Here is a 15,879-nt window from a genome sequence, read left to right on the forward strand (position 1 = left end):
CCCACCCCAGGCAGGCAACCAGGCGCAAAGTCAGTGGATCTTTTTATAAAACACTGGATACGGGTGTGCAAAGGCGGCCGCAGGGCGTGGCCCCGGGACGAGGCGGACCCGGCGGGGGCGGGGGCTACACGAAGATCTGGATGCGGTCGCGGATGGGCTGGCGGCAAATGGGGCAGGCGCTAAGCGCAGCGCCACAGGGCGCGCACGCGCCGTGGCCGCACTGGAACACGAGGCGGATGTGGCTGTCGATACAGATGGGGCAGGTGATGCGCTCCTCCATCTGCCGGTAGCGGCTCTGCAGCTCCTCCACCAGCTGCCTCGGCGGGCCGGGTGCGGGGGCCGCGCTGACCACCTCCGTGCCATCTGCGGGAAGGGGTGACGGGCCGTGGCCGCAGCGTAGAGCCGCGAGTAGGGGTGAGAGACACTAGTAGGGGGCGGAGCCGTGAGCCGCGGGCGGGGCGGGCGCCTGGGGGCGGGGCGGGCCGGGACTGGAGCGGAGCCCCACCTGGACGCAGCTTCTTGATGATGACCACCTGGCACCTGATGCACTTCTTCATCCTCCGCGAGCACTCTGCGGGGGAGCGCAGTTGAGCAGGGCTGCCCCGCCCGCACCCAGGCCCCGCCTGCCAAGCTTTGGCACTCACCCTCGCACACCGTGCGGTGCTGGCACGGCGAGAACAGCACCAGCAGTGCCAGCTCCGAGCACACCAAGCACTCGGCGGCCTCGGGGCCCGACGGCGCCGGCACGTGCAGGTTGGTCACGGTGTTGGGGGCGCTGATCACCAGCCTTGGGCCCTGGGCCGCAACCCCGCCGCCGCCTGCCTGCCGCTCACTGCGGTGGGAGGAGGAGCTTAAAAGGGCCCTGGGACGCCGGCCTGGCCCGGCCCCGCCCCGCCCCGCCCCGCCCCGCCCACCGGGCTCACCGGAAGCGCTGGGCACATCCCTGCAGGGCTTTGAGCACCCGGCCCTCGGTGGCCAAGTCCAGCGGGCTCCGGCCGCGGTGGTTAGCGTAGCTCAAGTCAGCGCCTTCCAGCGCCAGGAAGCAGGCGACTGCCGCACCTGCCGTCAGCTCCACGTTGCCAGGAAGGCCTGAGGCCTGCAGCTGGGTGGTAGGACAGACGCTGGTGAGGGTGGGCACGGCAGAAACGCTGGCCTGAAAGGAGCCCCTGTTGGCACTGGGCTGCACAGGCCTGGGCACCCCTCCCTGTCCAGGCCGCTGACCATAGACAGGGAGATAAAAGGCCCTGGCCAGGCAGCTCCGGGGGTAGGGACTGAGTCCTGACACTATCTCTGCACATACCGCGGCCCAACCCCATTGGGCCCCACCTCCTTCCCCAGGCCAGACAGGACCACACACTCAGGAACACTGGCCACACCGTGGTGACCAAGATATGAGAAGATGCCTCCAGCAAACCACCGTGGCCCAGGCTGCACCACCCTGAGAGGGCCTGGCTCCCTGGACCATCCCTGAAGGTGCAGGTGGACAGAAGTCAGACCCTACCCAAGCCTGCAGCCAGACGCCATACCCTCTCCAGCACCCAGAGTCACACTTCCTCACCCTGGACAGCAGCTGCAAGGGCCCCGGGTCCCCCCCGGCCCCATCAGCCACCAGGGGCAGCAGCTGATGACGCTGCAGTGCCACGTGCAGCGCCGTATCCCCCTCCTCATCTTCGGCATTGACACTGCAGCCCGCGTCCACCAGCAGCGGCACCAGCCCTACATGGGCCTGCTGCACGGCCAGGTGCAGTGGGGACTGGAGCTTCCGGTTGCGAACATTCACATCACAGCGGCCCTGGGGAGGGCGGTGGGCACAGGCTCAGCCCCGGGACCCCAGTGGGCCCTGACTCCCCAGTCCCTGGGCTGGCCCAGGACCCCGTGCCTGCACCTCTCTGATGAGAACCTGGGCCACCTCCCAGTGGTTGTTGAGGGCAGCCAGGTGCAGTGCCGTGAATCCGTCCTCTTTCTGGGCATCCACCAGCTGCCGGGCCCGTGCCAGGATCCTCTTGACAGCTCTGCGGGAGCAGCGAGACACGTCGGGTCAGGGGCGACCCTGGAGTGGCCTGGCAGCACGGCAGGAGCCCGTGCCCACCCTACACTCACAGCGTGTGGCCTTTGAGGGACGCGTGGTGCAAGAGAGTGAAGCCTTGGCTGTTAGTGGCAGTGATGTCAATGCCTGGCACCTCAGTGAGGACCTCCACGATGCCACTGGCGGCACTGCCCGCCGAGATGGCGCAGTGCAGGGGAGTGTTGGCGTGAGCATCCTGTCGGTGGTGGACCAGCAGTCACTTGGCGGGAAGGTCACTGTCTCCTTGACCCCAGGGACAGGGCCAGGGGACCCAGCACTCACAGGCAAGTTGACGTCACAGCCACGCTCACACAGGACCCTCACCACCTCCAGGAAGCCCCTCTGCACGGCCACGTGCAGTGCTGAGCTCCGGGTGCCATTAAGGGCGTTAGCCCCGCAACCTGAGCTCAGGAGCACCAGAGTGGCCTCTGGCTGGTTCCTGGAGAAAGAGGAAGCGGGAGAGGAGCTGTGTCCACCCTCTAGACCTGCAGGCCCAGCCTACTGTGCTCTGCCCCGGGCCTCACCCCAGGGCTGCATAGTGCAGTGCCGTGTTGCCTTCATCATCTGCCAGGTCCACGCCTGCCCGCGCCTGCAGCAGCAGTCGTACCAGCTCTACCTGGCCGAGGTAGGCCGCCACCTGCAGGGCAGTCCTGCCCTGGTTCTTGGTGTCCACCTGCCGGGAGAGGCAGCAGCAGGTTAGCCCCTGGGCCCCCACCCCTCCCAGGGGCTGGCCGGGCCTGAGAAGAAGCAGGGCCTCAGGAGCTCGCCTGCTCTGGGTGCCTCCGCAGCAGGTCCAGAGCCCGGGCCACATTGCCCAGGGCCACCTCCACCACCAGCCTCCCTGGGTGCTCCAGGTCACTCTTCTGGGCTCGAAGCTTGTCCAGAACGAGGCTCAGGGAGCCTGGGGAGGCGGGGCTGAGATTAAGAGGTGGCGGGGCAGCCCCGCCTCCCACCAGCCACACAGCCAGCCACCCTCACTTTTGTTCTCCCTGGCGCGCTCAGCCACATCTAGGTTGGCATCCTCCTCGGGCCGGTAGGCCACCAGACAGCAGGGGCTGAAGGTCCACAGCTGACCGCTGACTGCCACACGCAGGTTTCCGTCTCCGAAAACCTTCACCACCTTCCCGATGCGGCCCAGAGCCTGAGGGGGGTAAGAGGGCGGGGTCACAGGCAGGTCTAGGGTGGGAGAGGGAGGCAAACGTGGGGGTGGGGGACTCACTGGGGCCATATCATCTGTCCACTCGCCATGCCCGGCCTGCAGCCGCTTCACTGTGTCAAGGTCGTCAATGACCCGCACCACGTCGCCCACCCAGAAGGAGTTGTGCTGAGTGAGAGAAAGGCACGTGAGGGGCTCTGGCAGGTAAGGGTGCCCCCATCCAGCTCCACAGGACAGGCCTGAACAGGACCCCACCCCTGCTGGAAAGCGTGATCAGAGGAGTGGGCTGGATGAGGCAACGGGGACCTGGGCAGCATCCGCCCGACAGAAGCCAGGGTGCCCTTTCCCCGCACACTGATGGGGGAGGGGCATGGCCAGGACCAGACTAGCCTGGTTCGGGAAGGGCAGTGCCCAGGATTGAGCCTGTTCCTCCTCCCACCAAGCCTTTCCAAGCAACTTCCTCCACAGCTTGCCCTCACCTGCACAGAACTCACTGTACAAACCCTGTCCTGTGACCCTACCATACCCCTTTCCTGAAGGCCCGCAGGTGTCCCAGTTCCAGAGCTGAGCCGGGCACACCCCCTCGAGGGGCCTGTTCTCTGACCCAGGGCCCATCAGTGGATGCTCTGCCGCCTGCCTGCCTCCCCTCTCCTGCATTGCCCGTCCAAGAAACCGTCTCCCCACACCCACCCCATCCCCACTGCCCTGAGCCCAGTGTCCACCCCGTCCTAAGCGGCCTTCCCACCTTTCTTGGTGCACCCACAGGGAGTATTCTAGAAAATCAGCCCAACCACACCACCTCCTGCCTTTGAGGCTGCAGTGGCTTCCTCTGCTTGCCCAGCTTCCAACAGCTTCCCGTGTCATGCCTTGCACGTTCTGACACCTGGGTCCCCTCCCCATAGAACTAATCGTCTCTGGACCCCGTTAGGCCCTCCCTTCTTCCTTCAAGGCTGGGCAGGGGGCACAGAAGTGGGCGGAGGGACTCAGCCCAGCCCCCATGCACCTTGGTGAGAGCCCCAGGGTGGAAGGTCCAGCGGGTCTTGTGGCGGAACTGCACACGCACGTCCCCGCGGTCCGTGATGCGGTGCACGGTGCCCGTCTGTCCGATAAACTGTGGCGGGTCGTGGAGGCTGTGGCTGGTGGAGCAGGAGGGCTGGGGGTCCAGAGAAGGCGGGGAGGGAGGGCACAGGGGGCTCAGCGGGTGAGGGGGCTCACCTCTGCCATCCTGGGGTTCCAGCCGCCGTGGCCTTCCTGCATGTCCCTCAGAATGTCTGTGTCCAGCAGACACTTAACCTTGTCCCCAGGCTGGAAGGGCTGGCCATCAGCACTCACCCGGCGCTGCAGCTCTGCGGGCTTGCCTGGGGGCAAGGCGGTGGGCCCAGCTCAGGGGCTACCCCTCCATGCCCCTGTCTACCCAGTGGTGCCCCCGAGGCTCAGCCACAGCAGAGGGCAGCTGGGGGGTGTTGGTGGGGCCCACCCGTACCGAGCCTCGGGAGATGCTCCCTGTAGTAGAAGCCGCCGGCCGCCTCACCCACACACTTGAGGTCCACCTTGCCCTTGTGGCCCACGCGGTACACATTGGTGGTGCCGTCGGCCCACGTCACGCTGGCCACGCTCCGGCCCGTCTCAACATCCCAGCCACGGATGTCCACCACTCGTCCTGACTTCCCTTCCCCTCCTGGGAGACAGGGCCCCGCCAGCAGGCTCAGCCCATGCTCGAGGGTGAGCCACCCCTGGCGGCAGCCATGCCCCACCCCCGACCCGGGCCTCCCACTCACCGTCCTGGGAACCCCATTCCCAGTCGGGGCCCCGAACCACCTTCGCCCCCTGGAAGATGCCCCTTAATGGGATCCTTGGGAGGCCCTGGCGGGGACTCAGTGTGACCCTGCAAAAGAGAGTGAGTCCCGGGCCATGAGGGTGGTGCGATGGTGCAGGCCCTCCATGCTCCTCTACTCTTGCTCCCGCTCCCGGAGGCTGCAGCCGGGGCCCCAGCTCCCAGCTCTCCCCTGGGACAGCTGGCACAGCAGGTCGATGCCCCTCACCCTCTGGGCCCAGACTGACTCTGCTGACTGCATCCCTCCCAGGGACCTTCTCTGACACCAGGCTGGAGCGGGACCCCAGGCCCCCGTCACAGCACGGCCTCTGGTGCGGTCACACCACATCTGTTGCCTCCTGGTGAGCTGAGGGCCCTGTGGGAGCTGTCTCTCGAGCTCGGTGCAGGGCTCAGCACGTGGGGTGGGAGGAAGAATGCAGACTTGGTCAGAGGCACCCAGACAGCTGAGACCAGCTCCCACCCCGGCCAGTGGGCAGCTGGGATGTGGAGCACACAGGGAGTGTCAAGGAGGCGAGGGCAGGTGTGTGCCTCTGGGTGCCCATCCTGGCCCAGTGGATTCTTCCCCAGTCTGACTCCCCTCCACCGACCACAGCAAAGGAGCCCCTCAGCCAGGCCAAAAGCACCCCCACAGCAGCTGCTGGCTGCACACCCCACACAGGCGGCCCTCAGCGCCCTGGCCACGGCGGCACTGGGGCGCCACTGCAGAGCCTGGCTCTACAAGCGGGCCAGACAGACAACCCATCCACAGCACCAACCCCTGCATGTCTGCTCCGTGGACAAGGTGGCCTCTGCTGCAAGGGGTGGGGGCTGGTGTCAGCACCCAGGCCACTGGCGTGACCGTGCCCCTGGCCACTCTTAGAGGAAATGGCTCAGGAAGGACTTAACCTGTACCCTGGGGAGTGGTCTGGCCGGTGTGGCCGGGACGTGAGCCCGCAGGCAGGCCCCGCCCACTCGTGGAGACGGGGGGACTCACGGGCGCGAGTGCGCCGTCTCGTAGCGCTCGAAGGCGTGGGCCAGGTCGTGCTTGTTGTGCATGTAGCACTGCGTGCACAGGTCGTAGTCGAAGCAGACGCGGCACTTCCAGCGCATGCCCCGCAGCCCGTGCTTCTTGCAGCAGTCACAGATGATGTTGGGGTGGCGGACGCCTGGGGGTGGGCAGGATCAGGGGGTGCCGGCGCGGCCCCGCCCCCGCCCGGGCCCCGCCCCCCGGCCCGCACACCGCACCGATCTGGGCGTTGTCATAGAGCAGCAGGTCGTGCGCGCCCTGGTAGCCTGCGCGGTAGTTGGTGCGGGTCCCGTGGTCCCACTGCACGACCACCGTGCGATCCGGGGTGGAAGGGCTTCCGTGGCGGCCGAGCTCCACCACCGTGCCCACACCGCCCTCGCCGCCGTCCTGCTGGCCCCACTTCCAGTCCATGCCACGCACCACACGCATGCCCACCTGCACGCCGGCCTGGGGGTCTGGTTCCATGGCGGCCAGGACCTGCAGGCAGAGGGCACCCTCAGGCCACATCAAGAAGGCAACACAGGTTTGCACCGGTTCCAAGAGGGCTGCCAGGGAGAGCCGAATGGGACAGGATGAGGGGGGAGGGAGGTGGGGAGGAGAGCACGTTGTGCTAGAGACAGGAGGGGGCCCACATGGCCACGGCCAGCAGCGAGGGAGACCAGCTGCAAAGACAGAGGCAGTCCATCCTGGAGGAAGGATGGGACACCTCTTTGGAAAGGCCCCTCCCATGGCTAGGAGCCCCTGCCCTGTGGTGAACTGGAACAGAGGTGTTGGGTGATCCTGGTGAGAGGACACTGGGCCCCCAGGGAACCAGGGGATAAGCCCTGGTGGGAAGGTTGGGCTAGGCGGAGGCTGGGCTGGTGCTAGCAGATCTGGGTCTGGGTGGTTGGCGTGCAGTAAGCCACCAATATGTAGCTGCATAGAAATGAGTGGATTTGGGTTGCAGAGAGCAATGCAAAAGGTAAGACAATAAAACTTTCCAGAAAAAGCGCTTTCTTTCTGCAGACAATTGATAAACTGGGATGCACTGAATTTAAGACTGGAAAGGCAGCAATGCCTGGGAGGATGCCCCACAAAGGCCCTGTGCCCAGAGTTTGTAGAGGGCGCCGCAGATCCCACACATAAGGCTGACAGCCCAACAGAGAGCAGACAAAGGCTGGAACAGATGCCGCCAACAGCTAACATGTGGGGCCTGACGCTGCCCACGGCTGCAGGCCAGTGGCCAGTGCTGCGCGGTCACTCTGGGCCCCACTGCTGGGCCCGCCCTGGAGAACCGTGGCTCAGCGGCTCCAGGTGTGCACTGTGCACAGCAGTGCCTGCGCCGGCTTTGCTCAGAGGTGATCTGGGTTGTGACAAGTGATTTACCTCCAAGGGAATCCAAACCACAGTCCCACATGTGGTGAAGCTCACAGAGGATGTTGAAGGAAAGCAACTATCTACTCCATTTACAGAAAAGCTCACACAGCACAGGTGAGCCCAGGGCTCCGGAGTCGGGGGACGGCAGCAGAGGCAGCCATGGTGGGCTTCGACGGGAAACGTGCCATTTCCCGATCTGGGTACTGGTGACACACAGGTTCCCTTTGCAAACTTGGATCACTTACAACCCATACCTCTCTGTATCATGTGGTTCCTCAGTGAAGGTTTTTAACAACGTGAATAGATCAGAAACAGCTAAGAGGGAAAATCCACAGAAACTGAAGAGGCTCCCTGGCTCTGGGGCATGAGAGCAGTCCTGCTCCAGCTTCGGAGACTGAGCCTGCACAGGGACGCAGGCTCTGCAGGTGCATCTGGACCCTGGCGCTAGGGAAGCAACCTGCCTGGGGCATGGCTGGGGTGAACCCACAGTCTGGCTACAGAGCTGTGGGCGAGAGGGAGACCCTGAGACCGGCCGGGGTACAGCCAGACCCTGTTAATGCCCAGTGGCCCTGTGAGGCCCAGGGCTTGGCCAGCAACAAGGGAGGAAAACCACATGTCACTCGTCCACCTGGGCCCTGCCCCACCCCAACCCCGACACTCAGCCCAGGCCAGGCCAGCTCAGCACATACACGGGTGCAGCAGAGACTGCAGGTGAGCAGCAGCGGGGCTTTGCCCCCAACTCACCCACCAAACAGCGGCAAGAGCCTGAGCCCACAGGTCATCTGTCGTCCACCCTCTGCCCACCCCCACCAAGAGGCCCAAGCCCAGCACAGGATGGGCGGAGGTGGGGCAGTGCCCACAGGGCTCAGCTCTTGGTCCGGGACCAGCCTGAGCGTCCACATGAGCCTTCACACCCTCAGCGCTGCGAACCACTCGTGCAAATCCCTTCCCTCCCGGGCAGGTGCCTGCGACTACTTCCTCGCCTGCCCAGGACCTCCAGGGGTTCCAGACAGGCACGGATGCTCACGAAGGACAAGCTTTCCCAACTGGATGGCGGGTCTCCTCGGAGACACTCCTCACTGCTCGTTCGCCTGCACGGCCTCCCTCCACTGCCACCTCTCAGCTGCCCTCCTGGTCTCTGGACCCTGGGAAGATCGGGCGCCGCGGCCTGAGGACACCGCAGCTCCAGCCCCAAGGGCCTCTTTGTCCTTCCTGCCGCAGCAAGAATGGCCATGGCAGAAGGCCGCACAAGGCCTGCCGCTCTTCAGTGCCAGCAAGCCCCAGACAAGAGAGGGTCCTGAGGGCTGCCACCCTGGCAGTCAGGTGTGGTGGGCCGTCCACACATGGCCTCGGCCTCCTGCCTGGAGCCTCTCCATCAGCAGCTGCCACAAAAGCCTGACTCAGGCAGAGCAGCGTGGCCTGAGCCAGTGGCCTGGTGACCTAGGGGCAGCACCACCCTGAGGGCACAGGCCCCATCCCCCACCCCGCCAAGCCGCTGACCTCAGCCAGACCCGCACGCCCTCTGCCCTGTGGGAGCCCACCTGGAACCAGTTGTGGCGCGTGGGTAGAACTGAGCTGCCCTCACCATTCCTTCCCACGTGTCCCTGCTGATCTAGTCCAGGCAACCAGAAACCCGAACAAGTGTGGGCAGACAAGCCCAATGAGAGAGCCCTGGTAGCAGGGGGCTCCCCATCTGCAGGGCGCAGAAACTGGCCCTGCACCAACATAAACGGGCAGGAAAGGACCCCAGTCCCATGAACCAACCCTGCAGTCAACCTGCGGCCAGGGTGGCAGGTCTTCTGTCTGTGCCCCAGCTTCTCAGCCTGCCTGGCCAGCTGCCACACCTGCCCTCCTGCTGGCCTTCTGATCCACTGGCCACGTGCTGCGGGACCATCTCCAACAAGACACGGGGTGGGGGTGGGGGTGGGGGCGGGGGCGGGGGCACCGTAAGCAGGAGAGCAAGCACGGCCACTACCTGGCTCTGCCCTCAGGGGATTGGGCAGAGAACAGACAGGAGGGGAGGATGGTGCCCAGCAGGGTTATGGGAAATCAGGGCCAAGTCTCAGCCAGCAAGGGCTCCCTGTGGGGAACAAGGTAAGGTCATCAGGGAAGCCCAGCCTGTCACGAGAAGCGCCTCTGACCAGCACCTGTTGCATTTGCACTGGTATTTTTAGCCTGGCCAGACAGTTCTCCTCCAGCCCTGGCCAGTGACCTGCCACCCTCCCTAAGGCTGCCCACCCCAGGAGCCCACTAGTCCAAAGGGGACAGAGCTGGGTGGGACACGCTGAGCCTTGAGCTTCCTCCTGCCCAGACCGGCACCCCTTGAGGACAACAGAGGACTGTCTTGCCCTCACGCCACCCCAGTCTGGGGCCTCCTTCCCCACTGCCACACTCCATCCTGGAGGTCTCGGGCAGCATCTTGCCCAGCATGGTGTCACCCCAGCAACGCCTCCCTGCTGTGCCCTCCTGCGTACGCACCACAAGGACGTGGTACCTGGCTCCAGGGTGTCAGCACCCGGGCTCAGTACTGGAGGATCCTTGTGAAGAAGGCCAGGTGGCTTTCCAGGCCTTTCTGCCACTTCCTTCACCCACCTCCCTGCCTGGTCTTTCTCACTGTTGTCACTGGGACCCAGCAGATGGCGGGTCATGCTCCGTGTGACCTCAGGTGCCCAGCCCTCCCAGCATCAGGGCTCATTACCGCCCCTCAGAAGGTCCCACCGGGTGTACGAAGAGGGAGTGGTAAGAGGGGGGAACGGACCAGGGACAGGAGCAGGGAAGCAGAAGCAAAACCCTGAGGGCTAGGGAGGAAGGGGACCCCCATTTCAGAGGGAAATTCACCCAGAGAGTTCTTCCTTTTTCTTCCTTTGTCAGAAACACCATACCCTGACGCCTTCCTTGGAGCTCCCAGGCCAGGCCCTGGAAGCCCCCAGAGGCTGATGCTATGAAGATTTAAAATGACCCTGAGGCACTCAGGGTGCAAGCAGCAGGCAGCAGGCAACAGGCAGGAAGCATTTAGATGTTTGCTTTAGCAAAATAGGAACCTACCTCAGAGCACACAGCAACCTCCCGTCAGTGTCCCAGACACTTAGCTGTTGTTCTGTGGGGCACAAATTTGCTCAGCCATCAAGCTCTCCTGTTGGAAACCAGCAGCCATTGCCGACACAGAACACTACAAAGCAAACAGGTAACCGGCCAGCGAGTCTGGGGAAAAAATGGTTTTTACAAGATAATTTTACACTTTAAGCATTTACTGTCTCAACCAAACAAATGGACATCTAGGCTATTCTGTTGGCTTACTAGTTTCTCTTTTCACAAGAAACATCCAGCTCTTGGAAGGCAGAACTATTTCTAAAGTACATGTCGGAACAGTATAGAAACAAGGTGATTGCCCTATTTGTGAATATTTTATCAGAAAAACTTCAAAAAGCTGCAAAGATTAAACCACGTTTAGCTAAGAAGTTGGCAAATTGCCTTCACTGAAAATAAAGTTACATGGGCCTGACACTGCTTGTGACAAGAGGCGGCCACTCCCTCCCCTGTACCTCCAGCTGAACTCAAAACGCTGTTTAAATTGACACCATGTGTGGCACAATCAACTGGCAAACCTGGCACATCTCAGGGCACAGCAGCTCTGGCTACGGCAGACGGGGACATCCTGGGTGCCTGGGGAATCTGGCCCATTCGGGGCCGGTGAAACCCCAAGACCCAGTCTGGCCCCGCATGAACACACCTGGTGGTAGAAGACCCAAAGGAAGTAAAAGGTGGTCGTCACTGCAATCTTGGCCACCCAGAGGGAAGCCCTCAGGCACCCCGCAGACTGGGTGTCCCGACCCAACCACTGCACAGGGCCGATCTCTGCCGGAGCATGACAGTCAGATACTTGTTGCACCTGAAGCAACAGGCTGGAGTGACATGGCGAGAGGAGGGGACCCACCAGGAAGGACCGGGTTCGCCAGGGTTCGCCAGGGCTGCCCTTCTTACGTGGCCTCATGCCCAGTCCAGCTGGTGCCCAACAGGAGCCTGTCTGGCACCTTTGCTTATTTCCTCAATTGGTTCTGAGCTCAGAGTGAAAGAGGCAGGATTATTTACCACGTCACCCACCCCCACACACACTCAAAAACAAGCAAAAGCCCTCTGCCATAGCATCAGACAGAATCCAAGTGAAAAGTTCACCTGTCTGGCTAGCCAGTCGCCTCCTCGCTCGCCTTGAGACTGGTGGGCTGCGACCCTGATGCCTGAGGCTCGAGCTTCAGCGCAAGCCCTGGGCCATCCGACCTGTGGCGGCACGGAGATACCAAGACGCACTATCAGCGCCCCGCTGTCTACGTTAGCCATTCCCAGGCCTACACGCACGACCCCCAGAGCCGCCCGGGAGGCCTGCCTCCTGCCCTGCAGCGCTCCCTGGGGTCTGGGGACGCCTGGAGTGGGATCGGAGGGCTGGCGGACCCGGCTCTGCTGACGTCAGGGCCCCGCGCTGCGCCCTGGACTGGAGTGATCTGCCCGCGCGGGGGAAGGCGGGGAGGGGCAGAGGAGTCAGGGGCGGGGGTGAGGGGCAGGGGGGCGGGAGAGCCAGGGCTGGACAAGCCGGGTCGGGGGCCCACCGCTAACCCGAGCCCTCCTCACTCGCTCAGCTCGGCCCCGCCCCTGTCATTCCGTCCTCCTTTCAATCGCAAGCCGCCCCGGGGCCCCGCCGCTGCCAGACCGCGGCCCCGGCCCAAGTGCCCGAGTCGACCCCTCTACTTGCCCGGAAGTTTGCGTCCCGCCTGCTCGGCGCCGCAGCTCTGGGGGCCGGAGGAGCGCCGAGTCTGTCAGCCGGTTGGCTGAGGCCTCGGTAAGTACGGCGGCCGGTCCGCGGACCTCGCCTGCTCAGCGCCTGCCACCCAGACAGCCCTGCAGCGGCACGCCGCGCTGCGCCCGAGCCCACCAGCCGAGACCGCCCGAAGCCCCTAGCGCTCCGGGCTCTGGGGCCGCCGCGGGGCCTGCCGGGAACTGTAGTCCGCAGCCCGCTGGGTCCGGGGTCAAGGGGCGGGCCCCAACCACAACTCCCAGAAGGCCCCGCGGCGGCGTGACGTATGGGCGTGAGGGCGTGGGTCCCGTCCCTGGCCCCGCCCCGACAGAGAAGGCTGGTCTCCGGCCCAGCTTCCCCGGCAAGGGCTTGTGTCGGCTCTGCGCCACGACGGACAGAAGAGGCGTCCGACAGCGTGCGCACACGTTGTCAGAGGGATGCGGACTGTGGGCTGTGACGTCTCTTGGGCCTCTCAGCCGCGGCCCGGGGGGAGCGGGGACACTCGTCCCGAGCCTCCCGGGCTGCCGAAGAGGACGCACGCGCGTGCCTGGGACTCTGGGACCAGGCGGCCACGCCTCTGCCGCGGAGGGGCGGGGCCTATGCCGGACGTGCGTCGCCCTTGCCCCGCCCTGTGTGGCGCGGTTGGATTCGGGGACGCGTTCAGTTGCCATGGAGACAGCCAGCCGGGCCATGGGTGGTGGCGTGTCCTGGATTGGCCGGGCCTCCGGGGCTCAGAGACGTGGTGTCGTCACAGCCGGCTCTTGACTTTTTTTGCTTTAAAATGGAAGTAACGCCAGTGCATGCTTTTAATTCACGAAGAACTGAAGACCTAGTGAAAAACAGCGGCCCCGTGCCCGTCTTCCCAGAGGCAAATACTTCCAACCCTTGAAAACTTTCCTCCGACCGAAACCTCCGAGTTTCAAAACCTAGACTGCTAGTTTTGGATAGATTCATTTTAGACATTTCTGTGGACTTCCCGATAAGGTCAATGAGAACTTGGCTCTCCAAAGAACTCACCGCCAAGGGAGCATTTTCGTGACTCTGTTTTGCTTGTTCGCGGTTACTGTACAAAAGCATACCCCCATTCCTGTACTACCTCTTCTTTTTTCTCTCAATACTTACCCAGTATTTTCCTTATACCCAGACTTTTCCACGGATAATTTTCTTTGCCATTTGCCTATCAACATTTTCCAAAGGCTCAGACACACTAGTGATGTTTACTTCCTGGAGCCTCCTCTCCCAGAGCCCCCGATCTCCTGTTCCAAGCTAGGCCGATGGCTTTCTAAACCCATTGCACAGCTCTGCCACCTTGAGCTTTCCTCCGCTGTCATCCTTGTGACTTTCTCTGCCTTTTTCCTGTGTTGGATTCCTTGTTTCCTGGAATCTGTACTGTCTTCCTTTTTGGTTTACTCTTATTTTGCTGAAGTCAGTCCACTAGTAGCTTCCTGGAAAGGGGACATGTCTGAAATGTGTTTGCTCTCATCTCTAATTGACAAGTTTGGTGTGGTATAGAATTCTACGTTGGAAATTCTTTTCCTTCAAAATTTTTGAAGTCAGTTTTTTGCTTTCAGCTTCCAGGGCTGCTTTTAAAAAGTCCAAAGTCATTCTGATCCCTGCCCATTTGTGTGTGATCCGTTTGCTCTCTGAAAGCTTTTAGGACCTTTCCTTTATGCTTGGTGCCCTCAGTGTCACAGGGATACACCTTGATGGGGGCCTCTTGCTCATGGTGCTCTGCACACAGTGGTTCTCTCCATCCTGTGGGCTGGTGTCATTAGTTATGGAGCTTTTGGAAGAACACCCCCTCCCATTTCCTGTGTTCTTTCTCGATGGAATTCCTATGACTCAGATTCTGATGGAACTTCTTGGACTAACCCTCAAATTTTCTTTTTCACGTAGAGTTTACCTCTTTTTCTGGCATATATTCTTAAATTTACCTTTTAACCGTTTAGCTCATTAGTTAAGCTCCGTGATATTGTTACTTATAATAAAAAATATAGGCCAATGGCACATGAAAAAATGCTCAATATGGCTAATTATCAGAAAAAATGCAAATCAAAACTATAATGAGGTATCACCTCACAGCAGTCAGAATGGCCGTCATTCAAAAGTCCACAAATGACAAATGCTAGAGAGGCTGTGGAGAAAAGGGAACCCTCCTACACTGCTGTTGGGAATGCAGTTTGGTGCAGCCACTGTGGAAAACAGTATGGAGATTCCTCAAAAGACTAGGAATAGACTTACCATATGATGTAGCAATCCCACTCCTGGGCATATATCCAGAGGGAACCTGAATTCAAAAAAGCATGCACCGCAATGTTCATAGCAGCACTATTTACAATAGCCAAGACACGGAAACAGCCTAAATGTCCATCAACAGATGACTCGATAAAGAAGATGTGGTATATTTATACAATGGAATATTACTCAGCCATAAAAAAGAATAAGTAATAAGGAAAAAAATGCCATTTGCAGCAATATGGGTGGACCTGGAGACTCATTCTAAGTGAAGTAAGCCAGAAAAAGAAACAAAAATACCACATGATATTACTTATATGTGGAATCTTAAAAAAAAAAAAAAAGACAAACGAACTTATTTACAAAACAGAAACAGACTCATAGACAGAAAGCAAACTTATGGTTATGAGGGGAGGTGGGGAAGGGATAAATCGAGAGTTTGAGATTTGTGGATATTAACTAATATATATAAGATACATAAACAAGCTCATACTGTATAGCACAGGGACCTATATTCAATATCTTATAGTAATTTATGGTGAAAAAGAATATGAAAATGAATATAAGTATGTACATGTATGACTGAAGCAGTGCACTGTGCACCAGAAATTGACACAACGTTGTAAACTGACTGTACTTCAATAAATTAATATATATACACATACTAGGAAAGAAATGTACACTTGGTCTTTGTCCTCAGTTTCTGCCACAGAGCTCCTAAAACCCTTGAATTTTCTAAGTGAAAAGAGTCGTAAAGGTGCATTTTGATATTCATAATAAGCCTTTTCCCATCACCCCTGAATTTATGTTAACAAGGTGATTTTTGGAAAGCCTGTAAGGATGCCAGGGGAGCCAACCAAGTGATTAGAGGGTTAGGACCCTCAGCCTCGCCCTCTGACATCTGCGGAGGGGAGAGGAATCTCCCGTGGCCGATAATTTAACTAATCACGTCCATGTAATGACACTTCCATGAAAACTCAAAAGGTCAGGGTTGGGAGATTTTCTGGGTCGGTGAACACGCAGAGGTTCAGGGAGAGAGTGGTTCCCAGAGGCTGTATGGAACACACCTGCCCTCTGCACCTCTTCCATCTGGCCATCCCTGAGTTAAATCCTTTTATAACAAACTGGTGGTCTACTAAATAAACTGCTTTCCTATGTTCTCTGAGCTGTTCTAGCAAATTCATCAAACCTGAGGAGGCATTTCATCAAACCAACATACAGTCAATTGGTCAGAAAACAGGTAACAACTGGGATTGCAGTTGGCATCTAAAGGGGGGGGGGCCTTCTTGTAGGGCTGAGCCCTTAACCTGTGAGACCTGACGCTATTCCAGGCAGAGCATGTCAGAACAGAGTTCAGCTGGATCTTGTTTTGTACATGAAGAAACAGGTGCATCGAAAGGGTTAGAGAAGTATTAAAGGGAAGGTGGTTACAGTGACGTTC

The 15,879-nt window shown here is 60.3% G+C and overlaps 1 protein-coding gene across 7 annotated transcripts; it reads right to left on the reverse strand.

The window, feature by feature from the left end:
* Positions 1 to 29: 29 nt before the first annotated feature.
* MIB2 (MIB E3 ubiquitin protein ligase 2) lies at positions 30 to 12,754 on the reverse strand. Of its 7 annotated transcripts, none has more exons than XM_074377704.1 (21): positions 12,162 to 12,753; positions 11,591 to 11,692; positions 10,463 to 10,618; positions 6,280 to 6,606; positions 6,029 to 6,200; positions 5,000 to 5,106; positions 4,753 to 4,899; positions 4,437 to 4,579; positions 4,225 to 4,332; positions 3,285 to 3,389; positions 3,044 to 3,206; positions 2,833 to 2,966; positions 2,590 to 2,738; positions 2,348 to 2,504; positions 2,101 to 2,261; positions 1,886 to 2,012; positions 1,559 to 1,792; positions 924 to 1,102; positions 645 to 832; positions 506 to 571; positions 30 to 363 (listed from the first exon to the last, which is right to left on the reverse strand). In XM_074377704.1, exons 4-21 carry the CDS (start codon positions 6,566 to 6,568, stop codon positions 125 to 127), a joined length of 2,868 nt encoding a protein of 955 aa, XP_074233805.1. In that variant the 5' UTR covers positions 6,569 to 6,606; positions 10,463 to 10,618; positions 11,591 to 11,692; positions 12,162 to 12,753; the 3' UTR covers positions 30 to 124. The 7 variants fall into 7 exon arrangements, with proteins under 7 accessions (XP_074233805.1, XP_074233802.1, XP_074233804.1 ...); XM_074377701.1 differs by having other exon boundaries at positions 4,705 to 4,899; positions 12,162 to 12,752; XM_074377703.1 differs by having other exon boundaries at positions 4,705 to 4,899; positions 6,280 to 6,538; positions 10,463 to 10,550; positions 12,162 to 12,751.
* Between the last annotated feature and the right edge of the window lie 3,125 nt (positions 12,755 to 15,879).

Source organism: Camelus bactrianus, chromosome 13 (genome assembly GCF_048773025.1).
Source record: "Camelus bactrianus isolate YW-2024 breed Bactrian camel chromosome 13, ASM4877302v1, whole genome shotgun sequence".
Lineage (NCBI taxonomy): Eukaryota > Metazoa > Chordata > Mammalia > Artiodactyla > Camelidae > Camelus > Camelus bactrianus.